Source organism: Panicum hallii, chromosome 6, assembly GCF_002211085.1.
Source record: "Panicum hallii strain FIL2 chromosome 6, PHallii_v3.1, whole genome shotgun sequence".
NCBI classification, from domain to species: Eukaryota; Viridiplantae; Streptophyta; class Magnoliopsida; order Poales; family Poaceae; genus Panicum; species Panicum hallii.
Genome location: NC_038047.1, coordinates 41,648,001 through 41,663,720, shown reverse-complemented (window position 1 = coordinate 41,663,720; position 15,720 = coordinate 41,648,001). Strand labels below are relative to the sequence as shown.

General features: G+C 43.4%; 2 protein-coding genes across 2 annotated transcripts; one reads left to right on the top strand and one right to left on the bottom strand.

Moving 5' to 3' along the window:
• Positions 1–175: 175 nt before the first annotated feature.
• LOC112896725 (protein ENHANCED DOWNY MILDEW 2-like) lies at positions 176–9,862 on the top strand. Its single transcript, XM_025964837.1, has 16 exons — positions 176–310; positions 1,685–1,821; positions 2,536–2,626; positions 2,731–2,826; positions 2,979–3,226; positions 3,319–3,417; positions 3,486–3,839; positions 4,465–4,606; positions 4,683–4,784; positions 5,725–5,817; positions 6,807–6,848; positions 7,471–7,581; positions 7,815–7,886; positions 7,976–8,094; positions 8,175–8,238; positions 8,328–9,862. The coding sequence occupies exons 2-16, from the start codon at positions 1,739–1,741 to the stop codon at positions 9,483–9,485; spliced, it is 2,874 nt and encodes a 957-aa protein (XP_025820622.1). The 5' UTR covers positions 176–310; positions 1,685–1,738; the 3' UTR covers positions 9,486–9,862.
• A 1,641-nt stretch (positions 9,863–11,503) lies between these two features.
• LOC112896732 (non-specific lipid-transfer protein-like) lies at positions 11,504–12,100 on the bottom strand. The gene is made up of 2 exons (XM_025964845.1): positions 11,748–12,100; positions 11,504–11,615 (listed from the first exon to the last, which is right to left on the bottom strand). The coding sequence occupies exons 1-2, from the start codon at positions 12,098–12,100 to the stop codon at positions 11,606–11,608; spliced, it is 363 nt and encodes a 120-aa protein (XP_025820630.1). The 3' UTR covers positions 11,504–11,605.
• Between the last annotated feature and the right edge of the window lie 3,620 nt (positions 12,101–15,720).

Below are 15,720 nucleotides of genomic sequence, written 5' to 3'. Positions count from 1 at the left end.
GTGAGGCACTGAGGCTCCGTGGCCGTGAAGGTGGTGGGGGCCGCGAGACCGCGACGGGGGGGGGGGGGGGGGGGGGGTGGGGGGGGGGCGAGCATAAATCGGACAGTGACCCTCCCCCGCGCTGCCCACGTCGGCTTTGCTCATACTCATACGCTTCTGCTGCTCAAAGCGCTGGGTGGGCAGTTTGGGTTTGGGGTTTTGGGCGGAGGAGTTGGGGTTTTGTTGGCTCCCGGGAATCGAAGCTACCGGCGATGGATCCCCCGCCGCGGGGGTAGGCGTGCGGCTGCTCGAATCGCGCGGCTCCCCGGAGGTACGCTCGCTCGACGACCCCCGCGCTGCCCGTTCCGCTTGCTCCGTGCGGGATTTCGCGCCCCGGCCCGTGGGCGATCGCGCGGGGAAATGCGGCCGGGTCGCGGTGGCTCTGGGGTGGAATCGGCGAGCGATGCTTGCTCTTTGTTTTTTCTGCGGTGGTTTTCGCGGGCGCGGGGGCGTTGTGGGGGCGGAAGTATTTTGCCGATGTTTTTCCGGATTTTGTTTCGCTGCGAGTTTGGGGTGCTGGGCGATCGGTCTGTTCTAGTGGGGTTGAGGCGCTCCAGGGGAGAAATGGTGGGGAATGCTGGCGTTTTGCGGCCGTTTTGGTGCGTTTTCTGGTGGTTCGGGTGGGGTTTGGGCGCACGCCTTGTGGGGGAATTTCTCGGGCTGTTTTATGGCGAGTTTTCATTTGGTCGGTTCTACGAATGCTAGCACCGTGTTTGTTTGTGGCCTAAACGATTTCTGGTTGTTTTGCTTCAAAAGTTTCTGGGCGCACTCTTGATTTGGCCTGTTTGGTGTGGCGAGGGTGCCCGGGTGCTCGGGAGCTCGATCGATTGCCGCGGTACCCGGCGCATGCCGCCAGCTCCGACTTCACCGTCTCCTCCTCCTGCGGACTTTGATCAGCAGCGGCGGGGGCTCCGTGGCGGTGCCCATGACTTTCCCTGGCCAAGCTCTCTTGCGCACCCGCAGCTCACCGCCGGCTTTCCCCCGCCTTGCCCGGTTCCTCGCTGATTCTCCCTGGTTCTATCCTGATTTGCTTCGATCAGTAGGCGTTTGCCGTTTCCTCGGGGCAGTGGGGTTCGTGTGTTTTAGTTTTATTAGTTTCCCGAGATTTCTGATGTAATAATTGGTCGTTTGGTCGTGGATAGTAGTAATGACCATCTACCCGGGGCTGCATTTATGCTTTAAATTGGATACTGGGGGATCCAGTCTGAAGACTTTAGGATGTCGTAGCTTTCCAAGACTTTATTCGCTCCCCTTTAGCAAAAAATGGGCTTGCTTGCATGTTTTGTTGGTCTGATAGAGCCTGTGTTTGAATTGAATTTCGCTGTAAAAGGTTGGCTCAAAACTGAGCCCAAGTTGTTGTGCGCCTGTTATTTCGTCAGCATTGTGGCAGAGCTGCACCGTGTTGGAACGTGCCTCTGATTTTGGCGTGTGGGTTATGGTTCGTGCATTTCATGTTTCAATTTTAGCTTTCAAGTGATTTTGCTGAGTGCTTGTGTAACCTTTTGTTGTCTCGTGCTGATTTAACAAGGAACAAGTTCACAAATCTATATGCGTATTGTCCTGTGTTCAAGAACCTGAGTTGTGAAAAGAGTACTTGCTTATTTCAAAATGGTGCTGAATGCATACTATTCTGGCGCCTTAACAGGTTTCATAAAGGTGAAGAAGCCATAAAGAATTTTGAATTGTTGACTAAGAGGATATGGCTGGGTACGCTGATGAAGATACCTGTTCCAATGTTGATTTAGTTTGTGCCCTATGTGATAATGGAGGTGAAATTGCAAGGTGCATGTCCACCTTTCCTCTTTTTTATCTACTCTGAGCCCGGACCACGCTCCCAACATATGTGCCAGCCATTATTGCATTTCCTTCCAGGATAAGGCACTTAGAATGCTAAACCACCTCTTAACATAATGTTGCCTTTTTAGATTTCTAAACCATGGTAGAACTATTGTTATATATATTATACACACATTAGTTATTATGGTAAAAAGGAGACAGAGGTGTAAAATTGATTTAAAATGGAACGTAGTGGCATCTAGCTTGGTAGTTCTATTTTACAGTTGCACTTATATTCCAATGCAATTTGACAAGAATAAGATATGTTGGCCTGAAATTTACCAGTTGTTTTGTGTAACTGCTTTGGGCATTTCTTTTGTAGCCTCATTTAAAGTTATTTGACATGTGAGCTAACGAAATTTTTGATTCACCGAACAATTCTTGGTTATGTTTGAAACTCATTTGCATTCTTTTTGTTACCTAAAATGAGTTTACTGTTTGTATAGTATATGATCTCAGTAGATTCGCATCTCACCTTTATGTCCAAATTATACCCTGTTTGTAGTCATCTGCTGTACGTTTTCAAGTGAACACACCAAATTCTACATATAATGGCATGCAACATCGATGATTATCTTTTCATGTTAGAAAACACCCCCATGTGATGTTCATCCGTTGTTTCTGATTCATGACGTGGTCTTTTTCTACAATTTCTTGCAGCTGTGAAGGCAGGTGTCTGAGGTCGTTTCATGCAACCAAAGATTGTGGGGAAGATTGTGCAACCTTAGGCTACAGCAGGGAGCAATTCAATGTATTTATCACGATCATTTCACATTGAACAAGTTTAATTTTATTGACTTAATATATCCTCCAATCTTTTGTGGGCAGCATTTGATGAATTATGCATATTTACAGGCAATGGAAGTTTTTATGTGCAAGAATTGTGAGCATGAAAGATACCAATGTTTTGCTTGTGGATGTTTAGGTTCAGCTAAAGCTGATCCTCCTGAGGTTAATCCCTTTCGCGAATTTTATTCATAGACTTGTTGGCTGATAACTTTAAAATAGTAATTATACAATATGGTATAAGTACTAGTGCTCCTTTATGTTGTATCATCAGATGCTTCTGAAGGCATTTTGTTTAACATCCTTATTTCTTTTAGGTGTTTCCATGTGCTTCTGCAACCTGTGGTTACTTCTATCATGCTAAGTGTGTTGCCCAGTTACTCTTCCCCGAAAATGAAGTCAAAGTAACTGAGTATACAGCAAGGATAGCCAATGGAGCAAAATTTGCCTGTCCGCTACACAAATGTGATATCTGCAAGTTTGGTGAAAACAAAGAGGTTAAGGAACTGCAGTTTGCTGTTTGTCGGCGGTGCCCGAAGGCATATCATAGAAGATGTTTGCCAAGGCATTAAACACATATTTCCATTGTCCATATTTTTCCCATAGCAGTTTCCATTCCATGTACACTCATCTAAATATATATGTACCTGTCCACAGGGAAATAGCCTTCGAGGACTTCACTGAGAATGGTCAATGTGTTTCCCAAAGGGCATGGGACGATCTTCTTCCCAACAATCGTATCTTGATTTATTGCCTGTATGATTTGTTATCTGCAGTCAATTAGCTCTGCTGATTTGATTATTAACCAATAAATTTCTGTCCAGGAAGCATGATATTGATCCAAAACATAAAACCCCTACAAGAAATCATATTAAGTTTCCTGAGGATCCTGCTGGTATCAAGAAACCTGCCGCTATCAAGAAACCCATCCATTATGTAAATGGAATGAACAAAAAGATAGTGAAGATACGGCGTATTGATGAGCTTCCTTCTGTTCCATTGTCTAGTGTTAAAAGATCTTCTGGTATAGTGAAACATTCTTCGTTGAGCAATTTGATGAATAAAAGGAGGAAAGTGCCTGTGTTTGGAGAAAGATCAGAAGTTATAGAAAAGCCAGTAGTTATGTCAAAACTTCCATTTAGCTCATTCCCTGAGATTGACAGATACACTGAGATGAGGCAAGCCTATCCCTCTGTTCACTGCTATCTGTTTTCGTTTTTCTCTCTCACCTAGATCTTTTTATTCTCTTGAACATATCACTTTGTTTGCCAGATGCTTCTGTTACGAAATAAAGTTTTGATGGCGTCAACTTTCCACACAAAATTACTAGAATCGCCGTAAAAAGGAACTCCAAGAAAAAAACTATGTATATAATTTTGTTGATAACTCTTTGTTAATTCAGTGTAAACTTGCATATTGGAGGTTATGAGAAGTCAACGAATTCTGTTTGTTAAGATACTTTGGGATTTGTGTATGTTTGTTTCGGTGGAACTTGATATGTCATTCAAAAACCCTAAGATTTTCTCTATGCTACTGTCATTTTACACTAGTGGATCTGTCATTTACTGCAAGATTAAGATGTTTTAATGAGGGAAACAGCTATGCTTAAAGTTCTCAGATCATAGCCATCACATTTATTCTGTTTATGATTATTTATGTGCCAATTATGGTATCAAATATTTTGTGTGAATCCAACCGTGGGATTATGTGGTTCCAGTATTTGTTTAAGTTGTGATTTCTTTAATACTGCTATACCATTTTCTTTCTATGATCTGCATGCACTGAGACTACCCTTCTCTCTAGAATATTCGAGTTTGCACAAACAATATCAGCTGCTATAACAATGGAGGATGTACAAAAAAAGCTAGTGGTACCATCTACACATGCACCAGCCCTGCATAACACCGATAACATTACACTGGGAAAGGTGGAAAGATCTGTTGAGGTACTCTGCTATACTTAGAAGTTAGAACTGAAGAACTGCCATGGATTTGGTTGGTTCTTATGTGTTTTCCATGTAGGCGGTTAAAGCTGCTCTGCATATGTTGGAAAATGGTGGATGCATAGAAGATGCGAAATCCGTCTGCGCACCTAGTGATCTTTTTCAACTTGCAAAGTGGAAGGTACAAGAAAATGATGGAATGGTCTTCCTGGTTGGGTTGTATTTTTACACAATTTTGGTTTACTACTGTTCTTTTACAAATATAGCAGTTGATGGCATCCATATATTACTGTACACAAGTTCTAGTTCTTATTTTTTAGACTACTTGACTTAGCTACCTTATCACTCCACCTCCGGTCACAAATACTTGACATTTAGGATAACATGCTGTCAAACTCCAAAAATTTGACTGCACTTTACTTTGGAAACATAAAAATTATGAGAAGATTTGTCTTGAAAAGTATTTTCGTAATCTCATAAATTTATTAGGTTTTATAAGTATATTATAGCAAAAATAGCTGTCAAAATCATACCTTGGAGACCGTGGGAAGTAAAAGACTTTAAGTGATACCTGGAGGGGGTATTGCTGAAACATTGAGATAAGCCGATTACAACACTAGGTACTTGGAGAATATATTTTTTATTGGGCATAGGGACATATGCAAAGGTGCAATGAGCAGGGGCGGAGCCAGGAATTTTGGGTGGGTGGGTGGGGGGGGGGGTAAACATGGTCGATGTATAGTTATAATTAGGACATATGCAAATTTGTGAATTGAATATATTCACCATATTCACCAAAGTATTCTGGGAGAGGATAGGAGATCAATAGGAAAAGGAAAATGAAAAGACGCTCAGACGCCAGGCCATATATTAAGGCCCAGTAAATAAAGCATAGCAGCCTGAGCCTGGTATATCACGGGGGGTAAAAAAAAATTGCCATTTTGTTGTGGGGGGCTATGGCCCCTGCCAGCCCCCCGTTGGCTCCGCCACTGGCAATGAGTGGTTAAACCTGGTGAAATGTGACATTATGGATCTGAAACGTGGTGTTTTGTGCAATTTTCTCTTTCTTTTTGTTATTTTTAAAGGTTAATATCTGTTATAACGTGATCTATTATCCACAGAACAAATTGAATATATATCTTGCACCATTTCTTCATGGCATGCGTTATACATCTTATGGGCGCCACTTCACGAAACTGGATAAACTCCAGCTGGTAGGTGTAACTATTTATGCTTAAAAAAGACATGATTATCTTTATGTTGTACTTGTTGATCTTTTCTTTTCCGTTCTCTTGGAAGCAATGTATCACACTGTCACTTTGTGTTAACATTCTATCATGAACATTTACAGATAGACATGCTCCTCTTGAGTTATGAGGCTAATATTGTACTTTCGCAATTGGTACAAAATTATCATAAAAATACCACAAGATACTTTGATGTGGTTAGATCGACAAATTCACATCCATACTCCAAAAATGAATTTGGAACATAATTTGGCCATTCTTTTTTCTGAATACTCTGTAATATGATTGTCAGTGTGGTTAGGAGTCTAGGATCGCTCAGTTTTGATAACTTTTGACATCACTGTGAAATTATAGCCAATTGCAAAGTTTCTTGTTCTTATGTGAAAAATGACTTGCACATATGTTACACTGTAATTTGTAGGTGCACATGTTTTTTGTAAAATTGATTGAGGGCATTGATACAAATCATACTGCCTTCTAATGTAGGCCAATGCTTTTCTACACCATTGGAATATTGGAATTAGCATTGAATCTTTGTATCCAGTACATTTTTTTTTGGCATCTGGATACTGTTCCTTGAATACGTTGAATTGAACAAAAAAACTATCGTGATAGTAGGATCAAATAATCCTTGTACAAAATCAATATCCTGTAGTAGCCCTGGGAAGAATTTGGTGCAAGGAACAGTAACCTTCCTAGGTCAACTTAGGCGTGTTTCATTTATATCAGTTATATATAGAATGCTGTACAACTGAACAGGTTTATCTCGTATTATTCTAGTATTTTTCACATAGTTATTAGACTTCAGACTGATTTCTTGTTATTTACCATTTTGGAACTGAAAATATTACTGGTTTTTAATTCTTGCAAGCTTTAGTTTATACACTAGTTTGGTTCCTGTTTCTGAATGCACTATCTTTTTGTGATACTAAAGAAACTTCTGTAAATATGTGCAGATTGTTGATAAGCTACAGTGGTATATTCAAAGTGGTGACATGGTAAAGATCTGCTCTTGTTTTATCATGTAGATTGGCCGCTGTTGAATGTATATGCTATGTGCTGCCTTATGATCCTTTTATATATGTTTTCTTTTCTTATGATATATGCAATACATTTTGCTCAGTTCATTTGATCAAGGAAGATTCTCTGACGAAGAAAATGCTATAGTACATGATATATTATATCATAATGAGTTTTGACTCCTAGGTCTAGTACAGAATGATGCCTCTGGCAAACGAGTGTATAGCTAAAACTGTTGGAAAAATAGTTAAACATTGTCAAAGGTGTTGGTAATTCACTTTAGGGGAGGCTCTGCAATTTTGTATCTTATTAGTTCAGTTTGCAGTAAACTGCAAGCAACTTTATGGGCTGCATGTAGGTTAATCACCATGCTTCTATTTCATTGCAGATATTATAGTATGTATATCTGTTCTTTGAATGTTCATCTTTTAGTTCATCTTTGTATGATTTTGATGCTCAAGGAGAGAGACTTGCTGATTTCTATCCCTGTGCTCATTTTATATGGCTTTCAAAATTTACTGTTCAGCAGAAATGATCACAAATAGATGATAAGCCATTTGTCATGAACCTTACAGTGCCATCTATTCTTATTCTTCACAGGTTGTCGACTTTTGCTGTGGTTCAAACGATTTTAGCTTGCTATTAAAGGAAACGTTAGAAGCTTCTGGGAAACGTTGCTTCTACAAAAATTATGATCTCATTCAACCAAAGGTAGTATACCTGCTAAATTTTGCATTGGCTGGGTTTTTGTTTGTTTTAGTGCATCTTTAATATTTAGCAAACAGTCAGTCAACGACCTATGTGGATGTTTAAGTTTGATTAAGGTACAGACTAGAGATGACCTCAATTGGCACCTGATATCTTTTGCTGCTTCCTTTCAATTCTTCTTCTGTTAAAATGATGTAGCACAGCTGACGTGTAGAACATCATCTTCAATTTTCTAGAATGATTTCAGTTTTGAGAGACGAGACTGGATGACTGTTCAACCACATGAATTGCCAACAGGATGCCGATTGGTATGATCACAATAACTCATGAATTTCTCTCATCCCATTGGAGACATAATGTCTCACTATTTATATTCGACACATGTTGTTATCTACAGATCATGGGGTTAAATCCTCCCTTTGGGTTTAAAGCCTCTCTTGCGAATCAGTTTATCAACAAAGCCCTCACTTTCAAGCCAAAGCTTATAATACTTATTGTTCCCAAGGAAACTGAAAGGTGTCCTCTCTCACTCTCTATCTGCATGTCTTTTGCTGCAAATTGATATCTAATACCTTTCCATGCTTTATGTTGGATAGATTGGACAAAAAGTACCCACCATATGAGCTAATATGGCAGGACTCACAGCAGCTTGCGGGAAAGGTACTTCTGGACAATCTCCTTGAGATACATCTTATCTTCAGAATGTTGCTATACTGCTTACTGACACTTTCTGCGGGGAAATTATGTAGTCATTCTATCTTCCCGGATCTCTGGATGCTGACAACAAGGTCATGGAACAATGGAATATGTCACCTCCTCCGCTTTCTCTATGGAGCCGTAGTGATTGGGCTAAGAGGCACTCAGAGATCGCCAAATCAGTGGGGCACCTCCCCAGCCAAAATTCATTCTCTGGTGATTGTCAAAGGGAGGTAGCTGATGGTCTACCTCTACCAACCCCAGGGCATGTGGAAATGGATGATGCCGAGGGTGCAGGAATCCCACCCTCTGTTTTGGATCAGTTATTATCTGACACATACCATGACCCAACAAGTGCTCCAGGGGACTACTGGAATGATACCAATGGTCGATCGCGGCAGCCTTGCAACTATGAAACCCCAGGAAGGAGTGATCCAATGTATGCTCATCATGCAGACATGGTTGCTGGACCTGATATGAGCATTTCATTATCGGAAACTGATTTTGAAAGAGAAGATCAAGCTTCATCAATATCAGAGCATGGAGGCACCAACTCCCAAGCCTGTTATACTGTTGGAAGTGCACCGGCAGAGGAACCAACTGCTGCTGATGATTATGCTGTTGGGAGTGCACTGGAAGAGGAATCAACTGCTGCTGCTGATTATGCTGTTGGCTGTGCACCGGAGGAGGAACCAACTGCTGCAGCTGACTGTAATGAGGTAACATCAGCTGCTGGCTCATACTATTTGCCAGAAGATCCATTACAGGCAGGCAGATATGCAGCTGGGGTTGAATACTGGAGGGTGGAAGACTCACCAGGCCTGGAGGAGGGAGAGCTGAGCGATGTACCACCGTTGGGCAGTCCTACAGCTCGTGCACAGCATCAAAGGACGGAAGACACGCCACCTGCTGTGACACCCGAAGCTGACTCCCAGTGCGGGCAGCCAGACAACTCACGGATTGCAGACTCGCCACCTGCTGTGACACCCGAAGCTGACTCCCAGTGCGGGCAGCGAGACGACTCGCGGATTGCAGGCTCGCGTCCTGCAGCCAGGCATAATGCTAGAACTCTTCCACCAAGAAATTCCTTCCCGGGACTGCGCTTCCGGCCTGGATGCAAGGCCTCACGTCAGTTCCTATCCCAAGGCATGGGCCATCCGGCTGTCCATCAAGGGCCATCAAATGGTTGGATCGAAGATGATGATTATTAGATTACCAAGAAAAAAAGAAAGCCCTCTTCTGCTTGTGACTGACCTGCCTGTATCGTTGTTGTGTAGTGTAGGTGATAGCTGCTAATGTGCCTCGGTTTGTCTTAGGTGTGAGCTAGTTATGTTCTACGGTCGGCCTTAGGGTACGCTGAGGTTATGCACTGCTTAGGTTGGTAGAGTTGGTTCCGATGCTGCCATTGGCGCGTTGCATTTTTTTTTAACTGTCGCCTTCATGTCCTGATTTTTCCTTTGAACGGTTTCGTGTCCTGATTGCTTGAGCTGGCAAGTGGTAACTGTGTCTGAGAAAACATCTTAACATGGACATGATTGCTGTGAGCCCGAGATAGCAAAAATGAGAAAATCAGTTCTTTTGGACAGTTATTTTTACCTAGAATCCCTGATGGCTGGTTCCATGTTGCGACTTGCATTCTGAACATTTTGTCCGTCTACTGTGTTAGATAAATTGGCATTTTCGGACATATTTTAATTTCAAAATTACACATACAACTTGTTAATAATTTTATCGTTGTGATGAGTGAAACAAGATATGTGCACGTGTGTGAAGTTAACATGAATTTAATCAAAAAGAGGGCTATCAGACTATACCAGCTGGAGCAAGTAGTCGAACGAATTCGGTGCAGCGCAAATTGCCTTCAGGAAGTAGTCGTACGAGTTGTTGAAGTCATCGATTGAGATACCGAGTGGTTGTACTTGGTGAGGAAGTAGTCACACAGCTTTAGAACAGCTTTAGAAAGTAGTTGATCGAGGCACCAAATGGTTGTACTTGTTGATGATGAAGTAGTCATACTCGTTGGGAAGTAGTCGCTCAAAGTTTTAGGAAGTAGTCGTACGAAGAGGTACGGGCGGCGATATCATCGAACGGAGTTGGTGCACAGGAACGGAGTTGGTGCACAGGAACGGAGTTGGTAAAGACATCACGGTTCTAGGCGAGCAGTCGCGTGAAGATACTCCCTAAAAACCTGATTGCCCTGCTATCCCGTGCAAGACCTTCAGTGGGCAATGGTTTCGGAGGCACCTACTCCCGTCGGAGATGTGCGCGCAGCACCGGTGATGGGAACCTAGAAAAGCAGCAGAGGAAGGAAGATGTAACCAGAAAGAGGATAAGACACCTAGTGATATAGATAAGAGTCTAGGGATGGGAGGATGTACTTGGTCGTCATCGACACCATCAAACAAAGTAATAGCGATTAGCTCGCGCAGAATCAATCACAAGAATGAATCGCTGCGAATGAATCGCGGTCATAATAGCCATTACTTGGTTCAAAACATCTGCCCTGCACCACAACACTTCGCTGTTGAAATTCTCTTCCACTTTCATTACAAAATTACATAATAACTTTCTAGCATTACGAAATTACACAATAACTCTCTAATATTTAGTGGTAGACTTTAAATTTTTTAATTGCAAATGTTGGACCAAATGCTCACATATTCCGACGTACTGCAGGAAATAGCATCGCCTGATGGCAAAGCACTATATACTCGTAGGAGTGCTGTAATTTTCAATTGATTTATCAGTTGGTTTGTTATAATGTATGACTGTACGCACAGGCCAACTCTATGAGAACTGTTTGTACCCCAAAAGATACATCGATGCTACTTTCATGGTGTCGCCATGTTGGTCCTTCTGCGAACAGCGAGCTGGGGTGAGTGCCAATGCAAGGGACCTATCACCGGAATTTTCACAACGGCAACTCAATTTTCTTGCTTCTAGCAGCTAGCTTGGGAAAAAAAAGGGGTAATGATGTGTATAGTCCAATCATCATTGCCAATTTCTTACATGAAGCAGTAATGACATTGCCCATCACGCCAGTTTAATTAGTGGTGCCGAGAATATAATCGTCGATCGATTGTAACTTGGAAAGGAAACATTACTCTTATAACAGTGGCACAAGAACGACTCGTTGTGAGTCTCACATGAACGAGATACGCACTACCATTGCAAGAGTATAACAGTGCACGTGACGGGAGAGATTTTATTTATTCATCTTTTCGAGAGACCGGACAGATTTTATGCATCATGAGTAACTGATCATTAGCTAGATACGTAGCGACGGCGGAGGCAGGGTCCGGCGCGATGATAGGATGGATCCGGCTGTCGTTCAGCTCACCCTGCATGAATTGAAGAATTCAGTATGCAATGCAGAGAGATTAACATGTCCAAGCAAGTCGCAGAGATGGTCGATCGATAATTAAAGGAGGCGGACATGGCAGTCGCATGCGTCCGTGTCTGTTGTTAATTACCTGGAGCAGTCGATGGACGGGCTGATGGTGGGGATGTCGACGGCGCACCTGGACGGGATCTTGGCGGCGGTGGCGGCGTTGAGCCCGCTGACCCTGGCGGCGGCAGACTTGAGGCAGCCGCAGGCGAAGCGCCTGTCGGCGGGGGTCCTGGCGGCGGAGTCGAGGCTCCTGACGCCGCCGCAGCACTGGCCGATGGGGCCGTCGCCGCGGGCGTAGGCGAAGCAGGGGGACATGGCGGAGAGGACCTGGGCGCAGGTGAAGGAGGCGGCGGCCTCGGAGGAGGACGCCGCGGCGGCGAGCAGCGCCAGCGCCGCGGCGGCGAGGGGGACGGCCACCAGCTGAGCGCGAGCCATGGCGGGCGGAGGTCTGCTTGGGAATGTGTTGTGAAGTGCTAGCGAGGAAGGTGGGCGAGGGAATGTTTGGTCTTTAAATAGGGGCGCCTGATCTGAGGTGTCGTGTGGGATTGATGACGTTTGAGGCCCACGCGTCAGTGACCAGCAGCAAAGGAAATGAGGAGCTGATGCATCCCCTTGATGCACAGCACAGCAGGCACCGACGGTACGGTCGCCGAAGCTCTCGTCTGTCCAGACTCGCGACGTATCATCGCCGTACGTACGCACATGCATGCCTGCTGGTCCATGCTACTGCTACGACTGATGTGGCCACGACTCGCGAGTCTCGACGCACGAGCGGCTAGTAGCTAAAGCTCCGATCCACTCCTCAGTGTATCTCCGTGTCCGGCCATGTGCCTGTCCCGGCCGGCCCGGCGCCGATCGTCGGCGGTGGCTAGCTAGCTCCGGGAGCACCTACCACCGTTCGTTTTATTTGGCCGCGGCCGGTCGCCGGCGGCGTCCGGCGTGCTGCCAAGTGCCAACCTCCCTCCCCAATGCAACTAGTGGCATGAATGCCGGCGAGCCGCGTCGCGACACGCACGTACCCACCGTCGCCACCGATCTAGCTAGGGCCTTGTTTAGATTGCAACAAAGTTGCAATAGTGACACTGTAGCGTTTTCGTTTGTATTTGATAAATTTTATCTAATTATGGACTAATTAGGCTCAAAAGATTCGTCTCGTGATGTACAATTAAACTGTGCAATTAGTTATTTTTTTACATATATTTACTGTTTCATGCATGTGTCCCAAAATTGATGTGATGGAGAGAGAGTATAAAAATTTGGAATTTGAAGTGCATCTAAACGGGGCCTAGTACTCTCTCTCAGCGGGCCCGCACTGTAGGAAAGCGTGTGGTGTGAGATGGGTTCGGATTTTCTTTTTGAGCTATTGCGATCTGGCCCATGCAATGTACGGGCTTTGTGAATTTTAGTGGGCCTCCATGAAGTCAACTTGGGATCTGTATGAAGGTGATTTTTCTTTTCATTTATTTTCGTAGAATCGGTTCGGATTTCCGAGCAGCAGCACCCAGAATGCTCTATAGTTCGACCCAGCTTCCGTCAAAAAAGTAAAATACATGGACGGTTCTCAAACTTATCTTAAGATGTTATCTAGATTTCTAAACTTTTAAAATATACTTATCCGGTGGTATCATTTGGGTCGTAAACTCTTAAGATTTTTAAGATGCATCTTTAGGTCCCCAAACTTATCTCAATGTGTCATTTCAGTTCCTAAACTCTCAAGGTGAATCTTCATATCCCTGAAAATTGCTATTAATTAATTATATTCAAAATGAACTATTTATTAAACTATTTTTTAGCTGATTTATTTAAAAATCTTACCACTAAGATCATTTTAATTCTAAATTAGCTGCTTATTAATCATATATCATGGATTAATCTAGATCATTTGATATCAACGGTGGATATTATAGTTTTCTCGTTTAATATGGAGATATCAATGCTGATCCTGAATATTTTCTACTAACTATTTATATTTTGCATACGCTTTGTATAAATTTCTTAAGATAATTTATTCCCATTCTCAATAAAAAAAATTAAAATATCAACTTTATTAAATTTAAAGTAGCAAAAGAATTTTTCATTAACTCAAAGTAGAAAAAACATTTATATTAATTTAAAAATAGCATCTTGAGAGTTTAGGAACCTGCATGACACCGCCGAACAAGTTTACGGATCAAAAAATATATTTTGAGAGATTAGGGACCTATGTGACACCTTGAAATAAGTTTATGGATTAAAAAAGTATTTTAAGAGTATAGGGATATAGATAACACACTATAACAAGTTTAGGCACTGCTGGTGTATTTTACTCCGCTCGAAACAAGAGAAAAGAAAAGGTAGATTCGCTTCAGTTCACTGAACCTCGCGACCTGGAGTGCTCACTTGCATTTATACTGATCAGATTGGGCCGGATCAACTCGGTAACAAGCGCGACGACCACTTGGGTCTTCAGAGGTGGCGAAATCCACCCCACATGGACGATTCATATATATATATATATATATATATATTTGATTATATATATATATATATAATCAAACCAATGGACGTTCCTGATGTTCATCAGGATTGTATGGAATGCTCGAATTTCTTCAGGTCTCTCGTCTCTTCCTGCGAATTTAGGATATGCCTAGGGATGAAAGTGGTATTAGTATTGTCCATCTTTCCATCCGACCTAATAGGTTTAGGCATTAAATAGATACTCCCTCCATCTACTTGCGCATACACGTATCAAGATTCAAACTTTGCAATCTTTAACCAATAATTTGACTACTTTATATGATTGGATTCATAATCAAATATACTTTACCATACATATAAGTTTATAACCATAAATGATGTAATATTTGATAAATGTAACCATAAATGATGTAATATATGATAAATGAATGATCAAAGTGTTATTTAGAAGACCATGCTATATTATAATATATCTTATAAAAATGGAAGGGGGAGTAGCTAGTATTCAGATTTGGATATTCAATAATATGTGTACTATCTCCGAATCCCGATACTCAAAAAGTCATAATCGAATATCTTATGTGCGAATAGGATGGACATCAACATTTGATACATCGAACACTATTCATATCCAGATTTGAATCCAAAAAAAAGTAACTATTTATATTGTGTATATATATGTTCGCTCCGTTATGTTTTCAGCCTAATCTGCTGTACGAATGGCTGTGCAGCTTGCGTAAACTTCCATGCTCTACAGCAAGACCTGAGTCCGAGTGCGACCCAGGTGCCTTTTCAACATGGCGGAACCACTGGCTGCTACAGGTCCGAGGAGGGAGCGGCGGCGACAACGGCACGCTGGCCGCCACCGTGGGGATGGGCGCGAGCGTCGGAATAGAAGCTGCCGCGCGCGCCGGGGCCTCGTCCTCGGCCTCGGTGGCCATGGCCATCGGTGGAAGAGCCGGGCCGATGTCGTGGGGCTCGGTCCCGGGAACGCCCGACCGGCGGCTCCGGCCGTGCAGACCCGCACGTGCGAACCCACCCGGAACGGCGACGACCGGACGAAATGGCCGCGAGGCCCCGGGGCCAGGGACGCTCTGCACGTGATGCGGCGCAGAGGCGACGGGGTGGCGGGTGGCCCCCCGGCGCCGGAGGTCAAAGCGCCCGTGGCCGTCGCGTCACCTGTGCCGCGCGTGGTGCGGTGCGCGGACCAGGGCCTGACAACCCTGCCTTGGCCCTTGGCCTTGCCTCTTCTTGCCGTGTAAAACCCTACGAAACAAGGTTTTTACACATGTTCTTCGTTGGAATTTCTGGTCATAAGAGATTTATTTGAAGGGTTAAGCAAAAGTCACCGCTGCTAATAGTTGCTAAGCCTAACGGCAAAAGAGAACTTCATGACTTCATCTCTCCTTTCACTGTGTAGGAAAGATGGAAAAATGGGTCCATTATGTGAGCGTGGGAAAAAGGCACTGTTTTTCACTTTTGGACCAGTAGCTACCATCTCTTTGATCAACAAACCAAAGCCTTAGAGGTCGTTCTTTGGTTTGCTACTTGTGGGAACAATCTTCTTCCTTATCTCTCTTTATAAACTTAGATCTTCT

Coding starts and splice junctions, on each gene's coding strand:
- LOC112896725 (XM_025964837.1), top strand. CDS start 1,739: ATGGCTGGGTACGCTGATGAAGATACCTGTTCCAATGTTGATTTAGTT. Junction 4,785..5,724: donor TTCAACTTGCAAAGTGGAAG/GTACAAGAAAAT, acceptor TATTATCCACAG/AACAAATTGAATATATATCT. Junction 8,095..8,174: donor GTTCCCAAGGAAACTGAAAG/GTGTCCTCTCTC, acceptor TATGTTGGATAG/ATTGGACAAAAAGTACCCAC.
- LOC112896732 (XM_025964845.1), bottom strand. CDS start 12,100: ATGGCTCGCGCTCAGCTGGTGGCCGTCCCCCTCGCCGCCGCGGCGCTG.